The sequence below is a fragment of the Pistacia vera genome, unplaced genomic scaffold (genome assembly GCF_008641045.1).
Source record: "Pistacia vera cultivar Batoury unplaced genomic scaffold, PisVer_v2 Contig152, whole genome shotgun sequence".
Lineage (NCBI taxonomy): Eukaryota > Viridiplantae > Streptophyta > Magnoliopsida > Sapindales > Anacardiaceae > Pistacia > Pistacia vera.
This window is the reverse complement of record NW_022195597.1, coordinates 2,015,848-2,032,410: the sequence shown is the minus strand read 5'-3', so window position 1 is coordinate 2,032,410 and position 16,563 is coordinate 2,015,848. Positions and strand designations below refer to the sequence as shown.

General features: G+C 35.7%; 3 protein-coding genes across 7 annotated transcripts; 1 reads left to right on the top strand and 2 right to left on the bottom strand.

The window, feature by feature from the left end:
- Window positions 1-808: 808 nt before the first annotated feature.
- On the bottom strand, window positions 809-3,036 carry LOC116124423 (pentatricopeptide repeat-containing protein At5g39710-like). The gene is made up of 2 exons (XM_031410141.1): window positions 2,794-3,036; window positions 809-2,474 (listed from the first exon to the last, which is right to left on the bottom strand). Exons 1-2 carry the CDS (start codon window positions 3,034-3,036, stop codon window positions 1,479-1,481), a joined length of 1,239 nt encoding a protein of 412 aa, XP_031266001.1. The 3' UTR covers window positions 809-1,478.
- A 557-nt stretch (window positions 3,037-3,593) lies between these two features.
- Window positions 3,594-12,633, bottom strand: LOC116124436 (beta-adaptin-like protein A). 4 transcript variants are annotated; one of them, XM_031410160.1, is made up of 12 exons: window positions 12,391-12,633; window positions 11,504-12,020; window positions 10,678-10,802; window positions 10,116-10,314; window positions 8,653-8,881; window positions 8,389-8,555; window positions 8,045-8,254; window positions 7,170-7,280; window positions 6,888-7,064; window positions 6,570-6,660; window positions 4,568-4,950; window positions 3,594-3,981 (listed from the first exon to the last, which is right to left on the bottom strand). In XM_031410160.1, exons 1-12 carry the CDS (start codon window positions 12,441-12,443, stop codon window positions 3,691-3,693), a joined length of 2,553 nt encoding a protein of 850 aa, XP_031266020.1. In that variant the 5' UTR covers window positions 12,444-12,633; the 3' UTR covers window positions 3,594-3,690. The 4 variants fall into 4 exon arrangements, with proteins under 4 accessions (XP_031266020.1, XP_031266021.1, XP_031266022.1 ...); XM_031410161.1 differs by lacking the exons at window positions 6,570-6,660; window positions 6,888-7,064; window positions 7,170-7,280 and adding exons at window positions 5,269-5,445; window positions 5,551-5,661; window positions 6,427-6,537 and having other exon boundaries at window positions 4,568-5,041; window positions 8,156-8,254; window positions 12,391-12,632; XM_031410162.1 differs by lacking the exons at window positions 6,570-6,660; window positions 6,888-7,064; window positions 7,170-7,280 and adding exons at window positions 5,269-5,445; window positions 5,551-5,661; window positions 6,427-6,546 and having other exon boundaries at window positions 4,568-5,041; window positions 8,165-8,254; window positions 12,391-12,632.
- A 716-nt stretch (window positions 12,634-13,349) lies between these two features.
- LOC116124464 (GTP-binding protein At2g22870) lies at window positions 13,350-16,237 on the top strand. 2 transcript variants are annotated; one of them, XM_031410202.1, is made up of 5 exons: window positions 13,350-13,972; window positions 14,090-14,159; window positions 15,067-15,229; window positions 15,450-15,706; window positions 15,990-16,237. In XM_031410202.1, the coding sequence occupies exons 1-4, from the start codon at window positions 13,507-13,509 to the stop codon at window positions 15,666-15,668; spliced, it is 918 nt and encodes a 305-aa protein (XP_031266062.1). In that variant the 5' UTR covers window positions 13,350-13,506; the 3' UTR covers window positions 15,669-15,706; window positions 15,990-16,237. The 2 variants fall into 2 exon arrangements, with proteins under 2 accessions (XP_031266062.1, XP_031266061.1); XM_031410201.1 differs by lacking the exon at window positions 15,990-16,237 and having other exon boundaries at window positions 15,450-15,971.
- Window positions 16,238-16,563: the final 326 nt, after the last annotated feature.

Genomic DNA, 16,563 nt, shown 5'->3' with positions numbered 1-16,563 from the left:
GCAATACTCAGTAGTCAATACTAGTCATAGAGGGTGGGTTCGCTCCCATTCACAATCAAAGTAGAGTTTAGTTAAAAGCACATGGCGATGGTCGAGAAATGAAACGACTGTTGATGCACTTTTATCAAAGTCAACAAGTGCTGATTAAATAGTGGTGTGTGGTTTGCATCATATGATGATCTAAAGGTCAAGACACGATACCAGTTTTCTGCCTTACTGATTACAGGCAGTTGGATTCTTAGCAGTTGTTACACTATGGACTTCCTTTTCTTTTTTTCTTCAACTTTGAATTGATAAGAATCTTACCTGACGGACTTCAACACTGTAACATATTGATTTCTGAATATGATAGAAATCAATATGTTACAGTAGTGCCCATGGAACGTAGTTGTTTGTGCCGGTGAGTTTGAGTGGTGCTTGGGCAGAGATATTGATGGTATTTAACATGTTGTTGGGGTCATTGGTGTTTGTGGCCATTTTGGTAGTGTCCGGAGAGGTGACAGTAACAACAATAAAAATAATAATAATAATGGGCTTTAAAGAATTGATGAGGCTTGCTGTTGACAATGATAGATATACAACCTTGAAAGAACAAAAATAGGGATGAAGAAACAATGAAGCTAAAAAGCGAAGATCATTGAACACACTAACGAGAACGACAAAAAAAAAAAAAATAATATCAGAAAAACAAGCAGACTTTATGAGGATCAAGAAGTAAAAAAGGAGAGAAAAGATTATTGAGAGGGTTGACGAGGCTTGCTGTGGACAAGTGGGGTCGGGTTGAAGTTGCTGTATACAAGTGCTAATTTTTGCTGGTGTGTTTGCTGGTTATGACAAGTTGAAACTGGAAAATGAATAAAAAAATTGGCAGAACTGAGCAGCGAGAAAGAATGTTCTAACACCATCTAATAGAAGCAAGAATGCGCAGGAAGAAGGAATTTGACTGCTTGTATTTTTATTCAACATCACAGGTTTATATACAAGGGTAAAAGATAAGAGATCAGAGATTCAAAAACCAAATACAAATTCGAAAGAAGATGAAATACAAATTTAAAACAAAGATCATTGACTACTTCTCTTGACTTGAGATGAATCCAAGGCAATTTTATTTTCCCCTTCAGAATGTGTATAAATTAAATATACAAACCTGGTTTTGTTAGCGAAGAAACACATTTCAATAATCTTCCACCTTTTCTTGTGTATAATAAGCTTTATATATAAAGAAGCTTCTGCTACTAGCAGATGGCAAGATTATCTTCTATCTTCCTGAAGGGTTCCCATGCACCTTGTGCTATCAAAACATATCCTTATTCGCTTTAAATATACACAATCACTTACCACAAAACAATCTCAATCTTTTCAAAGTTTCATTCCAATAGAAGCTTTGATATACATTTGGCCAATGTTGTGATATTAAGATAACAAGGACTACTGAGATTAGAGCAAACTTGGTTACAGTTACACTCCATTCAAGATAACTATAAAATTCCAGCCAATTTCATATCCTTTATCACCAAATCTACTTTCTCAGATAAGCCAGCTCTCCGATATCCAGCAATCAGAAAATCATAATTTGATCTTGTGAGTTTGTAAGAACTCTTAATATGGTCCAAAAACAGCTCTAGCCTATCGTATTCTTCACACCTGAAGTATGAACAGATCACCTTCTCAACATCGTCTGGACATTTAAATGATAACCCTTGTTTCCCCATCCTCCCCACAGAATATTCTACATCATCCAGTCTGTCTGACAAGGCATAAATCCTTATAATCCCACAATGCACCTGTAACAAAACTTGAGGATCTTGATTGTACTTTATTAAAGTTGCAAGTAGCTCCTCCATTTCATCCACTTTCCCAGGTTCACAATAAAATTTCACAAGCTTTTCAGCCATATTCTCATTAATTTTCCACCCTGCATCCAACAAAAACTCCATGAACTCTTTAACTTGACCTAAACTTCCACGCTTGCAAAGCCCTTCAAGAACATACTCCAATATGGTTATGCTAGGCATAACTCCAATCGACATCATTTCCTCATAATATTTATCAGCACCATCAAAATCCTTCGATTTAACACAACCAGAAATGAGAGATTCATAAGTTTGAACATTAGCCGGAAACCCAGCAGCCTTTTTAGCAGAGTACCATGTGTGCATTGCATCAACATTTCCCAAGCTTGAAAACCCCGCTATGAAAAAATCATAAGTCTCGGAATTGGGTTTATAGTCCTCTGAGCTCATCATTGTTTCAAATAAGCTAATGGATGTCACTACATCACCTGAGCACAAGCAAGTATATATAAGGGAATTGAAAACTGAAGAATTGGGCTTAATTCCACGACGCTCCATCGAACTAAACACAAGCATTGCCAGTGGTATATTTCGAATCTTTCCACAAAGAGATATTAAATCAGAGTAATCACGAGATGTCTTATTCTCCTTCAGCATTTTATCTAATCTCCATTCCAAAACCTGAGCAATTAAATTGGAAAAATATGAGTAGATAGATATGGCACTTATGAAAAATCACTTACCCTAGAAAGTAAAAAGAGAAAAAAATGAGAATTCAAATTAACGCAAAAAAGGAAATCGTCAATTTAAACCATAATACAATCTCTATCTCTGCAAACAAGTTGTAAAATTCTCTCTTTTGTTAATATTTGTAATTAAAATGGAGTTAAAAACAGAAAGAAATAAGCTGACAATTAATTACTAATTTGAGTCTCTCCTAAGATATCACAAAAGGAGAAAAAACCAAAAAAAAAAAAGGGTGTAGGAAAGTTAAAAATACTGATTGAGCTTTCTGAGGAGAGGAAGTGAGGAGAATATCCCAGGAGAAGGAGGAATTGTTGAGGAGAAGAGGGTCTTCTGAATCAAGTGTAGTTTTGATTTGTGAGTTCGGTATTTGAAGCAATTTGGAGAGCAGAGGATTGGAAATCGCTACTTTATTACAGAAAAAACGTAGTTGAAATTTACGAGGAAACGAACAGCAGCAAGTACTAGCCGCTGAGAAAACCCTGCAAACTAATGCCATCTCTTTTCTCTTTTCATGAGTGCTGTATTGCTGTCGTAATGTTGAAAGATTTTCTTTTGCCACAAACAGCCGCTTTTTGTTTGGGTTTGCATGATTTCCAAAATATTTAATAATTATTAATTTTAAAATTCCATAACCTGCCTGGGAAGAATTTATTGACTTTGTAAAATCAAAGAATTTAGATCAATTTACTTGGACATTTTAAAACAAGCTTTGATGACCAAAAAGATCAGATCACTACACAGTTCCTGGTACAAGATTTTGAGACTTCACATTTTCATCCAAAAAATTTGAATTTGTTATGGTACATAAACTCTACCAGAAGATTTCGTTAAAGAAGAAAAAAATTCGTAAAATCCTAACTTCACAAACGGAACATCGAATTCAGTATTCTTGCAATCTTACAGTCACCGTCGGCAGTTGGAAAAAACTCCGCATGGAGGATAAAAGAACAAGTAAAGAATAGCAACCCTCAACTTAAATCACATTATACACTAATTCCTGCTCCCCAAAAAAGGGTTCAACCTTTTCTTCTAATTCACCTTTCCCTTTTTTTCTTTTTTTTTGTGCCCTTTCTTGTGTAAAGGGAATTTCATTAAAGATAACGGAAGGAAACCATATTATGCTCAGCCTTGAAGTGACAACATAGAAGGCTTATGATACAGTAAACTTTGACAAGGCTGACTGGAAGATATCTGAGAAGGCCTGCGATGTACTTTGATCGTCAGCCTTAATCTTTATTTGTGCTTTAGCTGATGATGTGTTGATTACACACTCCACAAGATAATTAGATGATTCTTCTGCTTTTTGTGCAAAGAAGAAGAACTTGAAGTTAGGTGATTGGCCACCTGAAGCAATGCAGTGGATGGAATGGCCTTGCATGTGCTTGAGGAGAGCTTGAGGTGTTGTCAATGCTGCAACTCCTTGAGGGCTCATGGAAAATTCCTGGAACGGGTACAGAAATCTCATCTATCAGAAATGTGATTAGATAAAAATGCTCGCAAATATGAAGCACATAAGCACAAGTTGTCATAGCACAGTGAAAACAACAGGAAATTGAGGAGAAGCAATATTGTGTTCACGTCTTACTGTGCCCAGATGATATACGTATGTCCTATGCTTACTTTTATACAGGCTTTCTAAACAAAAGAACGATTACCAGCAAGAAGCAGAGTAACGGGGTCCTACTATACAATATGAAGTTTAACATATTTAAGGATTTTGCCTTTGAACGGGAAGGATAGCTACAGTCTGCCACTCAAAGAGTGAGAACAGGTTTAAATGAATTTATCATTTCTTCCTGTAAATGACTATGGCTCTTAAAAAGGATGTGGGGCCAAACTGAGCATCATTCGGAGGTGACAAAAATGAGTCAAGGTTTTGCAATGGTATCAAAGGCTAAATTAAACTGAGTGGAAGAGGGCTGCCACCATACAAAAATTGCAAGGATATAAAAAGTTGAGAGGCATAATCAATAAAAAGATCTAAACAAAAATAAAATAAACTGCAAGGGCATATTCTCCAAGTAAACCTGTGAAAAGGAAATCCCCAATTGGCGCCATTTTTGCTGGAAAGTGCCTGGATCTAGAACAGCTTTGGGATTAAGCTTCAATGGAGGAGGTAAAGGAGCAGGAGCAGGAGAAGGTGCAGCTGCTGGGGTTGCTGGCAGACCTAGACCAAGTAGATCATCAATAGCTAAGCTAGATGATGAAGCATTGCCTGCAGATGTGGGGTTTGAAATTGCCAATTCTGATAGTGAGTTTGCAGCAGAGATTGAAGCAGATGAACTGTCATACAAAGGAGCACTATAGGCAGAACCATTGTGAGTGGGACCCCTACTTTCTTCCTTCTCTGAAGTACTTAAAAGCAGATCCTTGTCATTTGCCTCAACTCTGTTGGCTGGAACAACGTTATCTGCAGATTCTGCCCCAATAGATACATTTCCAAGCTCATCTGAAAACTCAAATGGACCACGATGTTCCTTGTCTGTGAACATGTAAGAAGGCTGCAAGTATTTGTCAGTATCAGTAAATATGAATCCCACCACCAAAGAATTTGATCTATTCTAGACAGGCCAAATACATCCATCATCAAATATATGGTTACTAAACCACCCATTTCAGAGAGGAAAATTCATGAAACCACTTAAAAGATAACTCATGCTCTCACAATAATCTTTTAAGTTATATATCTCAATCCAAAATCATCAATGAGATAAATAATTGTAGTTACCTTCTGATACACAACAGATAAACTGTTAAATTCATCAAATATCCGATCTTTGATTTCACTGCTCTGAGTATCAGCAAAGACTGAAACAGCTTGCTTTGGAGGGTTCACAACATTTTCTGCTACAGATACATTGTATTGCAAGAGCCTATAGTAGAATAAGGCTCTATCATGAACATCCTGCAGTCCACAAACATTCTCGCACAAATTATTACAACAACTTGTGCAGTTTATCTACACCGAGTCAGAGAAAAGGACACAAAATTACACATTGTGAAATCCCACCTGGTGAAAATCAGCCAGCCCGGCAGCCAATGCAGCTCCCAAGGCATTCTGAGTCTCAGGTGGTCTCTTGAAGAAACATTTCATAACTGCAGTAAGAAGTTGTAAACGAACCTGTCCAAACACAGTATATATTAACCAATACTGCTGATTCTACATTAATTTAATTAAGAACCAAAATTAAACTCCTTCCTAAAATAAAATAATTGATTCAAGCAGATCAGTGGAATTTGATACAAGAGGCCACAATATGAAAGACAGGAGAATGTTTCCAAGTCACCAAATGTGAGAGACAGGCTATTCAAACTGCCCTTTGAAATGATAGGTGCAATAAAAAGAAGCAGGTGCAGCAGCGCCTACAGATGCAAGACCAATAACCAAATGAATGAAATGTAAACTCTTTAACAAAAAATGTATCCAAGATCATGCATATATGCTAAACTTCTAAATGTTATCAAGTTTGTTTCAAACATATATGTACCTTCTTAATTACTAAAACATATAGAAGACTTAAATATACGAGTATGACAAACAGAAACGACTTTGAGATTCCTGGGAACAAAAGTAAATAGTTTTGGCAACACCTGAAAATGAAATGTCATTACTGAAAAATAATTTATTCAGCAGGATGAGCAAAATCATGGGTTTGGAATGCAAGAAAGAACATCGCTCAGCATGTAGACTTACCTATAACCAGGATATCAAATTGCCCTATTCTACTTTTGTATGAGCTAATTTTCATGATAAAACCATAACCCCCTGAAGAAGAGATCAGAGAACCTCAGATTTACCAACCAGATAAATGTACATAAAGGTGAAACAATCAACTAACCAAGGGAATCGCATGATGACACTATTACAAAAGAGGTAGGTACTTACCTCAGCAGAATGCTCTTCATCCCAATTTTCAATTAAACTTTCTAAAATATAAGGAGCATCATGCATATCCTGAGAATATTCTCCCAACATCCATATAAGAGCTGCCTTGGCCTTTGGTTCCTGAACATNTGGAACAACGTTATCTGCAGATTCTGCCCCAATAGATACATTTCCAAGCTCATCTGAAAACTCAAATGGACCACGATGTTCCTTGTCTGTGAACATGTAAGAAGGCTGCAAGTATTTGTCAGTATCAGTAAATATGAATCCCACCACCAAAGAATTTGATCTATTCTAGACAGGCCAAATACATCCATCATCAAATATATGGATACTAAACCACCCATTTCAGAGAGGAAAATTCATGAAACCACTTAAAAGATAACTCATGCTCTCACAATAATCTTTTAAGTTATATATCTCAATCCAAAATCATCAATGAGATAAATAATTGTAGTTACCTTCTGATACACAACAGATAAACTGTTAAATTCATCAAATATCCGATCTTTGATTTCACTGCTCTGAGTATCAGCAAAGACTGAAACAGCTTGCTTTGGAGGGTTCACAACATTTTCTGCTACAGATACATTGTATTGCAAGAGCCTATAGTAGAATAAGGCTCTATCATGAACATCCTGCAGTCCACAAACATTCTCGCACAAATTATTACAACAACTTGTGCAGTTTATCTACACCGAGTCAGAGAAAAGGACACAAAATTACACATTGTGAAATCCCACCTGGTGAAAATCAGCCAGCCCGGCAGCCAATGCAGCTCCCAAGGCATTCTGAGTCTCAGGTGGTCTCTTGAAGAAACATTTCATAACTGCAGTAAGAAGTTGTAAACGAACCTGTCCAAACACAGTATATATTAACCAATACCGCTGATTCTACATTAATTTAATTAAGAACCAAAATTAAACTCCGTCCTAAAATAACATAATTGATTCAAGCAGATCAGTGGAATTTGATACAAGAGGCCACAATGTGAAAGACAGGAGAATGTTTCCAAGTCACCAAATGTGAGAGATAGGCTATTCAAACTGCCCTTTGAAATGATAGGTGCAATAAAAAGAAGCAGGTGCAGCAGCGCCTACAGATGCAAGACCAATAACCAAATGAATGAAATGTAAACTCTTTAACAAAAAATGTATCCAAGATCATGCATATATGCTAAACTTCTAAATGTTATCAAGTTTGTTTCAAACATATATGTACCTTCTTAATTACTAAAACATATAGAAGACTTAAATATACGAGTATGACAAACAGAAACGACTTTGAGATTCCTGGGAACAAAAGTAAATAGTTTTGGCAACACCTGAAAATGAAATGTCATTACTGAAAAATAATTTATTCAGCAGGATGAGCAAAATAATGGGTTTGAAATGCAAGAACGAACATCGCTCAGCATGTAGACTTACTATAACCAGGATATCAAATTGCCCTATTTTACTTTTGTATGAGCTAATTTTCATGATAAAACCATAACCCCCTGAAGAAGAGACCAGAGAACCTCAGATTTACCAACCAGATAAATGTACATAAAGGTAAAACAATCAACTAACCAAGGGAATTGCATGATGACACTATTACAAAAGAGGTAGGTACTTACCTCAGCAGAATGCTCTTCATCCCAATTTTCAATTAAACTTTCTAAAATATAAGGAGCATCATGCATATCCTGAGAATATTCTCCCAACATCCATATAAGAGCTGCCTTGGCCTTTGGTTCCTGAACATTTTGAGTGCTAATACTCCCAACAACTGCAATGCAATCATGACTCCACTGTGGGTACTTCCTAAGTAAATCTTTTACAAGGACCTGCAGGGAATAACTCCAAACTTGAATCAATCTGGTGGACACTAGATAAGTCAATGCTAATTCTATATGTAGAAAAACATGACCATACACTTGGATGTACAGATTGATCCCTAGGCACAAATATAAATATTTACCAGAGCTTCAGCAGTCACGTAGTCCTTTTCCATCTCTAGAAACTGAAGAAGCCTATCAACAATTGCATTCACATCATACTGTTGCAGGGCTATTTTCCCCACAGCCCGGATTGACTCTCTTGCAATGGTGATATCAACATTTGCAGCATATTCACATAATTCCGTAACTGAAATTGTCACAAGAAAAGGCTAATATCATATGCAAAAGAAAATAATGCAATTTTTCTGAGGGGAAGAAAGATTAAAAATGAACTGTTTGCTTACCAATTTCGTATGTGTTGCTCTCATTTGCCACTGCAGTCAACATTTCAAGCTTCAACTTTTTTACATAAGATGGTTCATTGTACTGGCAGTAGAAGTGTTTGTAGTCTGAGGCAAAAATAAATGGTGCACGCATCACCAAAAGGTGCAGGTGACTTAAAACTGCATAAGACTGCTCAGGACTTCCTGAACTTACTAAGGTTAGCAAAGGAGCTTTGATCCTTTCATATACCTGAACATGAAATACTTAGAGAAGTTAAATGCTAGCCACTTAAATATATTTGGGAGTGATTCAAAATGACTAAATCAATGGAAAATAACACATAGCAGGTATTGTGGAAAGTTAATTTCAAGCCTCGCATTAGACTCAAAATCATATAATAAATTATAAACTAGATAACAAATTTGTCATGCTAATGGCTAAATTGAGGAAGGAAATCCAGTTTAAAAAAAAAAAAAAAAAACTTTTTTTAATGTTTCTAAAGAAACTTTGAAAGTTTTGGAAGTTCAAAACAGCTATATGAAAGTGAACAAACAATGTACCAAAGAAGGACAAACTTGAGAAAACAAGGAAAAGATAAATATAGTGTATAAAAAAAACCCAAAACTAACAAAAAATTGACCTAAGCTCCCAATTATAAAAAATGGATCTTTCAAGAAGATCCATTAGCTACCATCTTAGAATCTGAACCAATGTTATGAAGGCCATATTTGCCCTTCATAACCGCATACCAAAAAGAGATTTTTTTTTTTCTAAGGAAATCTCTAAAGCCATTTACCTAAAAATGCTTGATTTGTTTTTTCAACATTACCAATCCCAAGCCTCCTCTATCACGAGATATAGTAACCATCCCCCATTTAATTAGATGACAACTGTTGTTCTGGCCAAAAGCTTCCCACAAGAAATCCACATCATTGTTTTAATCCTATTAGCTATTTTACCAGGAATTGTGGAAATGTACAAGGTAAGTTAGATAAGACTGAATGGATTAATGTATGTTTACCTTACAAGAAAGAAAAGCTTTTTCGCAACTTCTTAACCATTCTCAACCTTTCCACCAATGGATCCCAAAATCCCAAGCATCTAGGATTGCCAACCAAATGAAGACCAAGATACTTTAAAGGCTAGCTTCCTACATTAAACCCAAATTTTCTAGCTAGAGCACTCACTTATTATTCTTGAGTGTTGATGCAAGCTATAACATGATCAAAAAGCATTTTTCGTGAAAGCTAGCTTCAAATAAGAGAACTGCAAGTACTCTTGGCACTAGCAATTTACGAGTTAACTCATGTAAAGTGCAGGGGCAATAAGGTCATTGACGAAGAAAGCAAACATGCACAAAATGCGTAAAAATAGGTTAACCTCAAAATAGAATTGCAAGACTATTGTATCGTGTCCCTCTGTATGTGTATGTATAACCCAAAGGAAAAATAATAAGAATAATAAAGATCGATAAACAAGGCACCTGCTGATGAACGTCAGTCATGGACAAGGTCAAATGTAGAAACACTTTAACAGTTGCTAAGACAACAGCACCATTTGCATGTTGCAGTCTATCTTCAAGGAGATTCATGATGTCAAATATGTCATTGCTATCTGAGGGTACATATTTAGCAACCAACTCGAGCAAAAGGCATTGAGCCCATTCACTAAATTCCTTGATCCTGCAATAAGAAAAGAAAGCCATCTTATGCCTTATGCCTTATAATAATGATTTTGTGCACATGCATTTTGAGGAAAATTACTTAAATTTCAAACTATCATGGTGGTAAATCAGCGAAGTTTACAATATTGATTATTGTTCAACAGTTCTTCCACAATGCCCACTCAAAATGATTGATAAAGATTGCAATATTGACCTCACATGACACTGAGATTATTAATGATCCCTCTATCATATAATCAGATATGTCAAATTAGCAACAGTTTCATTTTATTCAATCACTATTCAAATTATTTGAGTCCAAGGAGCATCTTCCCAAAGAAAACATAATGATAAAATTTAATGCCCAGACTACAAAACAGACCGATTCAAAAGGTGGTATACAATAGGCTTGCTAAGCAGAGCTTCTCTCTCTCTCGATGCTTCCTCAGATGTGCTTGCCTCCGAGCTCCAAATCTCTTGTAGTGCAGATAAACAGTTTGCAACAACCTGATGAAACAATAAATGGGTATTATAATACTAATAATACTAAACATTTCCCATGCAGCGTACAAGTTGACCTCATGGCATTGCAAGTTGATTTCTTAGCATTGCAACCACTATTTAAAAGGGCGAAGGGAGTAATATCATATTGATAAGAAAACGGCTGTTTTAAAGTACAATATCCTCAGATAGTTTTCTCCAAGATTTTGCTTCTTCTGCCAGCATCCAGTCCAATTTTGTAGGTTTTCTTAATATATTCCTTTTGATGTTTCTATAAATTAAAAAGAAAAATATGAGTGGAGTTATATTGTCACTGAAATTCTGAAATTAAAAAAAAAAAAAAAAAAAGAAGAAGCCCATATTATTTATTTAAGTACTTTCAAGTTTAGTCACATCTCCCACCACCACCATCCTCAACCAAGTTAAAACAGACAACCTTGCAGCTCACACTCACTAGGCACTACTCTTTCAGCCATTGTAGCATTTTGTTTATGAATTTTATTTTATTTTTTTCAACCTCGTAGAAAGAAGAAAATTAAGAGTTTAGGTTTTTTATTTCTTTAATTCTTTAATGTTAACATCAAACAACAACATACATTTGATTCAACCATTATCTGTAAAATGAAATGTATATTGGCGCTACTAAATTGAACCATATCACTAAGCCAAGCATCAGCTTATCACATAAAGAAATCAAATAGCCTCACCTGAGTATCAGGATCATTAAGCATCAAATGCTTTAATGTCAGTGGAAAGTCTGCATCAATACATGTTGAAGCAGATATATGATACAATTTTAGAACCCCCATGACCGCCACCATCCTAACATAACTATTATTGTCCTTCAACCCTGATCCCAGAGGACCCACCAAATACTCCACTAGATTCGTCACTCGCAGTGAACACAAGCTCCTCAATGCAAGCCCGCGAATTATTGGGTCCTCATCCTTGCAATCTCTTTGAAGAAAATTGATGGTCAAAAGTGCAAGATCAGGATTGACCTTTGCATAATTCCCAACATAGAGATAACACATTTTCTTCAAAACAATGTCTGATGTGGCTGAACACATAACCATCTCACCAAAGACGGACGAAACATCAACACCAATCGTCATATAGGAGATCACCTTCTTGAAAAGCTCACGCTTCGAATCATCAACACCCGGAGCGCGGCTTCCAGCAAGCTGCCGGAGCTGTGATTTTAAATCCGAAACTTCACCTTTGCTGTAACATAAGGGTCCAATCAGGAAATAAACCACAACCAAAACGAAATCTAACATAACTATCATTAAACCCTCGACTTGAAACTGACATGCAAGTAACATAAAACTAATTGATCAATTAAGATCATGTCTTCAATTTTTCAATGTTAGGGGTTCAGCTTAGCTGATTCTATAAATGCATAACAATATAAATAACATAAAGTGTGATCAACACTTTGAAGTGATAAACCTTGACTGGTTCTGTAATGTAGTTCAAGTTTCAATTGAGTTGGATATCGCAAAATATCAACTACAAAATCATGAATCTCCACAATTCAATGAATTAAACTCAATTAAGCGAAAGCTAGACAGGTTAATTGAGTCGGAATTACCCTGAAGGTTGAGACGGTGACGCTGACCGTTGGGACTGAGCCGGAGGAGCCATGACTGATCTGGACCGATGAGAGATGCGGCTCCGCTATTGATTTAAGGTAATTTACAGTGAGATCGACCAAGGGTTTACAGAGATCAGCCGATGACGATCAGAGATTGCATGAAGACAAAGTATAGCCCCTGAATCTTGAGAAATGAAATTTCAGATGAATGATAGAATTACGAGAAGTAAAACTTGATGCTTCTCCGTGGTGTCGAGGTGGCTGAATATAATAGGCTGCTTTAGGAGTTTACTTAGAGGTAGGGTGGCCTTACTTGAAATAACCTTTTAATACGTTTTGAATTACTTGGGGCATTATTTATTAATTTTTTGAAATAAGATACGTTTTATGACATAATTAACCCTAAAAAAAAAAAAATTAAAAAAAAAAAAAAAATAATAGACATAAAATTTGCTTCTTAGGAGAATGACATTTTCCCATTCTAAGGTTAGGTGAAAATAAGTTCTCTCACCCGACTCATTGTTAAGATCCGATAATAAGATTTGTTATATGATAAGGGTAAAATTACGAAAAGATTATAATATATTTTTAATCAATCTCTTAACTTTTTAACATTAAAAATGATATTCGAATAGTATATAAAACACATGTTTTCACGTTACAAACTAAAAGTAGCTTGATAGAAAACATCCAATGAATGACATTTTATTCTATAACAAGAAATAATTTCCTTAATCTATCCTCCTTCACTTAACTATTTAAGTTTAAGATTTACGTAATAACAAAGAATCCAAACCACATAAAAAAAAAAAAAATTATGCTAAATCTATAGATTTATCATTTATGGAATTTTACCGTAAGCTAACCAGCCCAAGCCCAAGCCCAAGCCAAAAGCCCCTTCTCTTTAGTGCTCACATAAACAACAAACGTCACGTCGTTTTTCATATAATCTATCTGCATTGTCCGTTTAGTGAAAATTATCAGTCAGCAACCCCTGAACCCCCGGTCGCCACTGCATATCGAAACCAAGGCAACAGCGAGCCTATGGCTGCTCAAAATATCTAAACAATCTAAAGTATACCAAACACATACCACAAAAAAGAACAGAAAGAGATGATTATAGCTCAACTTCCAAGACTTAACATCTCAATCTTCACCAAGCCACCGCTATCTCTCCGCACCCATTTCACTCTTTTTCCAAAACAAAGACTTCTCTTTGCACCCAAATCAACTCTCTCCACCGTAGAACCAATACCCATTTCTCCTGTCTCTGAACCCGAAACCCAACTTTCAATTTCACTAGAAAAGCTTTTTGTTCCACCGGAAACCCAAGTTTGTATTGATGACCCCACTTTGAGTACCAGAATCCTGAAGGGTTCAAATATTGTTTTAAGTAAGTACGCCAGAGATGCTCAAGTGGTTCAAGCCGAGTTCATAAAGAGTAGTGTGAGGACCGAGGACTGTCCTTCTGATGGCTTGCCTGAATTTGCTCTTGTTGGACGCTCAAATGTTGGCAAATCTTCGCTTCTTAATTCACTTGTTAGAAGGAAACGTCTTGCTCTCACCTCCAAGAAACCTGGTAACCAGTTTTAAATTGATTTTAAATTTAAAAAAAAAAAAAAAAAGAATTAAGAGAATTTATGGCAGTTGATTATCTTTTTCAATTTTTTTTTTTTTTTTTTTTTATACTTTGCAGGGAAAACACAGTGCATCAATCATTTTAAGATTAATGATAAATGGTATTTGGTGGATTTACCTGGATATGGGTATGATTTAATCCTTTAGTACTTTATGTGCATTTAGAATATGTGTAAATGGTTAAGACTTCAAAGTGACTTTAAATGAGTTTTTTCTGTTTGTGCTTGATGTGTTTACTAGGTTGAAAAGTTGTTATCTTTTGAAAAAAACACCAAAAATGATATGCCTGTAAATTCAGTATCCTTCATGGTCAGAAGGAACTCAATTCATAACATAATTAACATTGTTTTTCATTTTTTCTGTCCTTGTTCGATGTGTTATAGGAACCAACAGAACAAACAAGCTAACCTAGTTGAACTTTTTCTTTTTTTATTCGGAAGAAACATACCTTTGGGTTCTGTTAGCATCTTGGCCATTCAAGCATTCACTAATTCATTTTTCAAGATGACACTAGCAAATCTAGTTTCCTATTTAATTCTGAGATGATAACAGTTTTCAAAGTCAAGTTGATATGGTTAACAATGTAGATGCGGCATAGTGATAAGGAGTGTTATTTCATCTCTGCTAGGTATTATCTATTTCTTTTTCACATGAATCTATCTAATTTATCAACTTTAATTGGGTGCAAATTGCTTCTCGCTCAATAATATAAACGTTATCTCTTTAGATCTCACTGAGCATACCCAATTAGTCAGGAAAAATAGATTTCCAATATGTTCTGATGGCATATATTTTTTGACATGTGCATATTATCTGCAACCTCAATAACAATATGTGTCTTTTATGATGTCTATAGTCCACTGTATAGGAACTGATAAGATCAACCCCAATTCAGCGAACTGCAGATGACTAGCTATTTTGGAACTCTTCGACCTTCATTTTCATTAAGATATATTATCAGTATTGGTTGCATTGAGTCTGTCACTTGAACCAGAAGTCTTAATTTTTTTTTTTTTGTGCATTTGCTCTGAACAGGTATGCATCTGCCCCGCAGGAGCTTCGGACAGATTGGGCCAAATTTACTAAAGACTATTTCCTCAACCGCTCAACTTTAGTCTCTGTATTCCTTCTTATAGATGCTAGCATTCCTTCAAAGACAATTGATCTTGAATATGCTAGTTGGCTGGGGCAGAATCAGGTAAACTATTTCCTTTAATCCACCAGCTGAAGACTACTTGGTATTTAAAATTTTGACACCTAAACAGCTTATGTACCAATTGGTTTAATTTCTTAATGCTTCTACCGGAAGATGAGGGGAGGGTGAAAAGGAAGGAAACTTGACCTGGTCATTAATGTTTTAACTTTTAAATTTAGGAAAAAGTTATAGACCTCAATACGTTTTTTTTTCTTTTACTCAGATTCCCATGACATTAATCTTCACCAAATGCGACAAGCGCAAGAAAAAGAAGAATGGAGGAAAAAGGCCAGAAGAAAATATAAATGATTTTCAAGAGTTGATACATGGCTTCTTCCAGACAGCACCACCATGGATTATGACCAGCAGTGTTACCAATCAAGGTCGTGATGAGATACTACTGCACATGGCTCAACTGCGAAACTACTGGCTCAAACACTGAGGAAAAAGTTGTAGAACCTCCCCTTCTTGTTTCTACTGGTAGGTTTGATTATCTTTTTTCCCCATCATGTAAACAAACTTCCATTTTCTGAGATGTTCATTTCCAATTTCTGGCATTCTTTTCCTCGTAGTCCTGGTGGAAATGGAACAAATTCCCAAAGTTGTTCAAATACCATGATTTTGATGACATAAATTTTGTTGAAACTTTGAAGATTTTAAAAAATTATTACGACTTGATTAACTTCAACTACTTGTTCCTCTACACAATGAGAGGCAAAAAAGGTGGCAGATTTTGACAAACGATTCTTGTTGCTTAGAACAGATATGTATCCTGCTGGAGGGAGCATATATACAATGAAGAAATGGCAAAAGAATGCAATAAATTCATAAAATAGAGGATGACTACCACAGTTGATACATGAAGTATGGTGTTCACTGCAGAATGCAGACTGTTTAGTCATCTTGAAAAAGGTGTTGTGTTATTGGCCCCAAATGTCGTTTTCTTTTTGCGGTTAAGTGCAACCTAATACCGGATTATCATTCTTGTTGAATCTGTAATGTAAATCTAATAAGACTAATTTAGGATGGCTTTCCTTAGTAGATTGAGTGCCCCTCCATGTGTTCTTAATTCCTTTCTTCTATTGGCAATTCTAAATGAGTGAAAGTGAAACAAGTATGTAATCAGTTTGGAGGGAGAACACAAGGGAAGATAACTCTTATGTAGTCAAGACTTAGAACCCTTTCTTTACAACCTTCCTTAGAAACACTTTTGTTTATACTTGCGTAGATTAGGTTCTATTCACCACAACGAAGAAACTAAATTTGATTGCCTGGAAAGTTATGGTGCAGTTATTAGTTAACATTCAATGGCAGAATGAAGATACTCAATTCAGCGA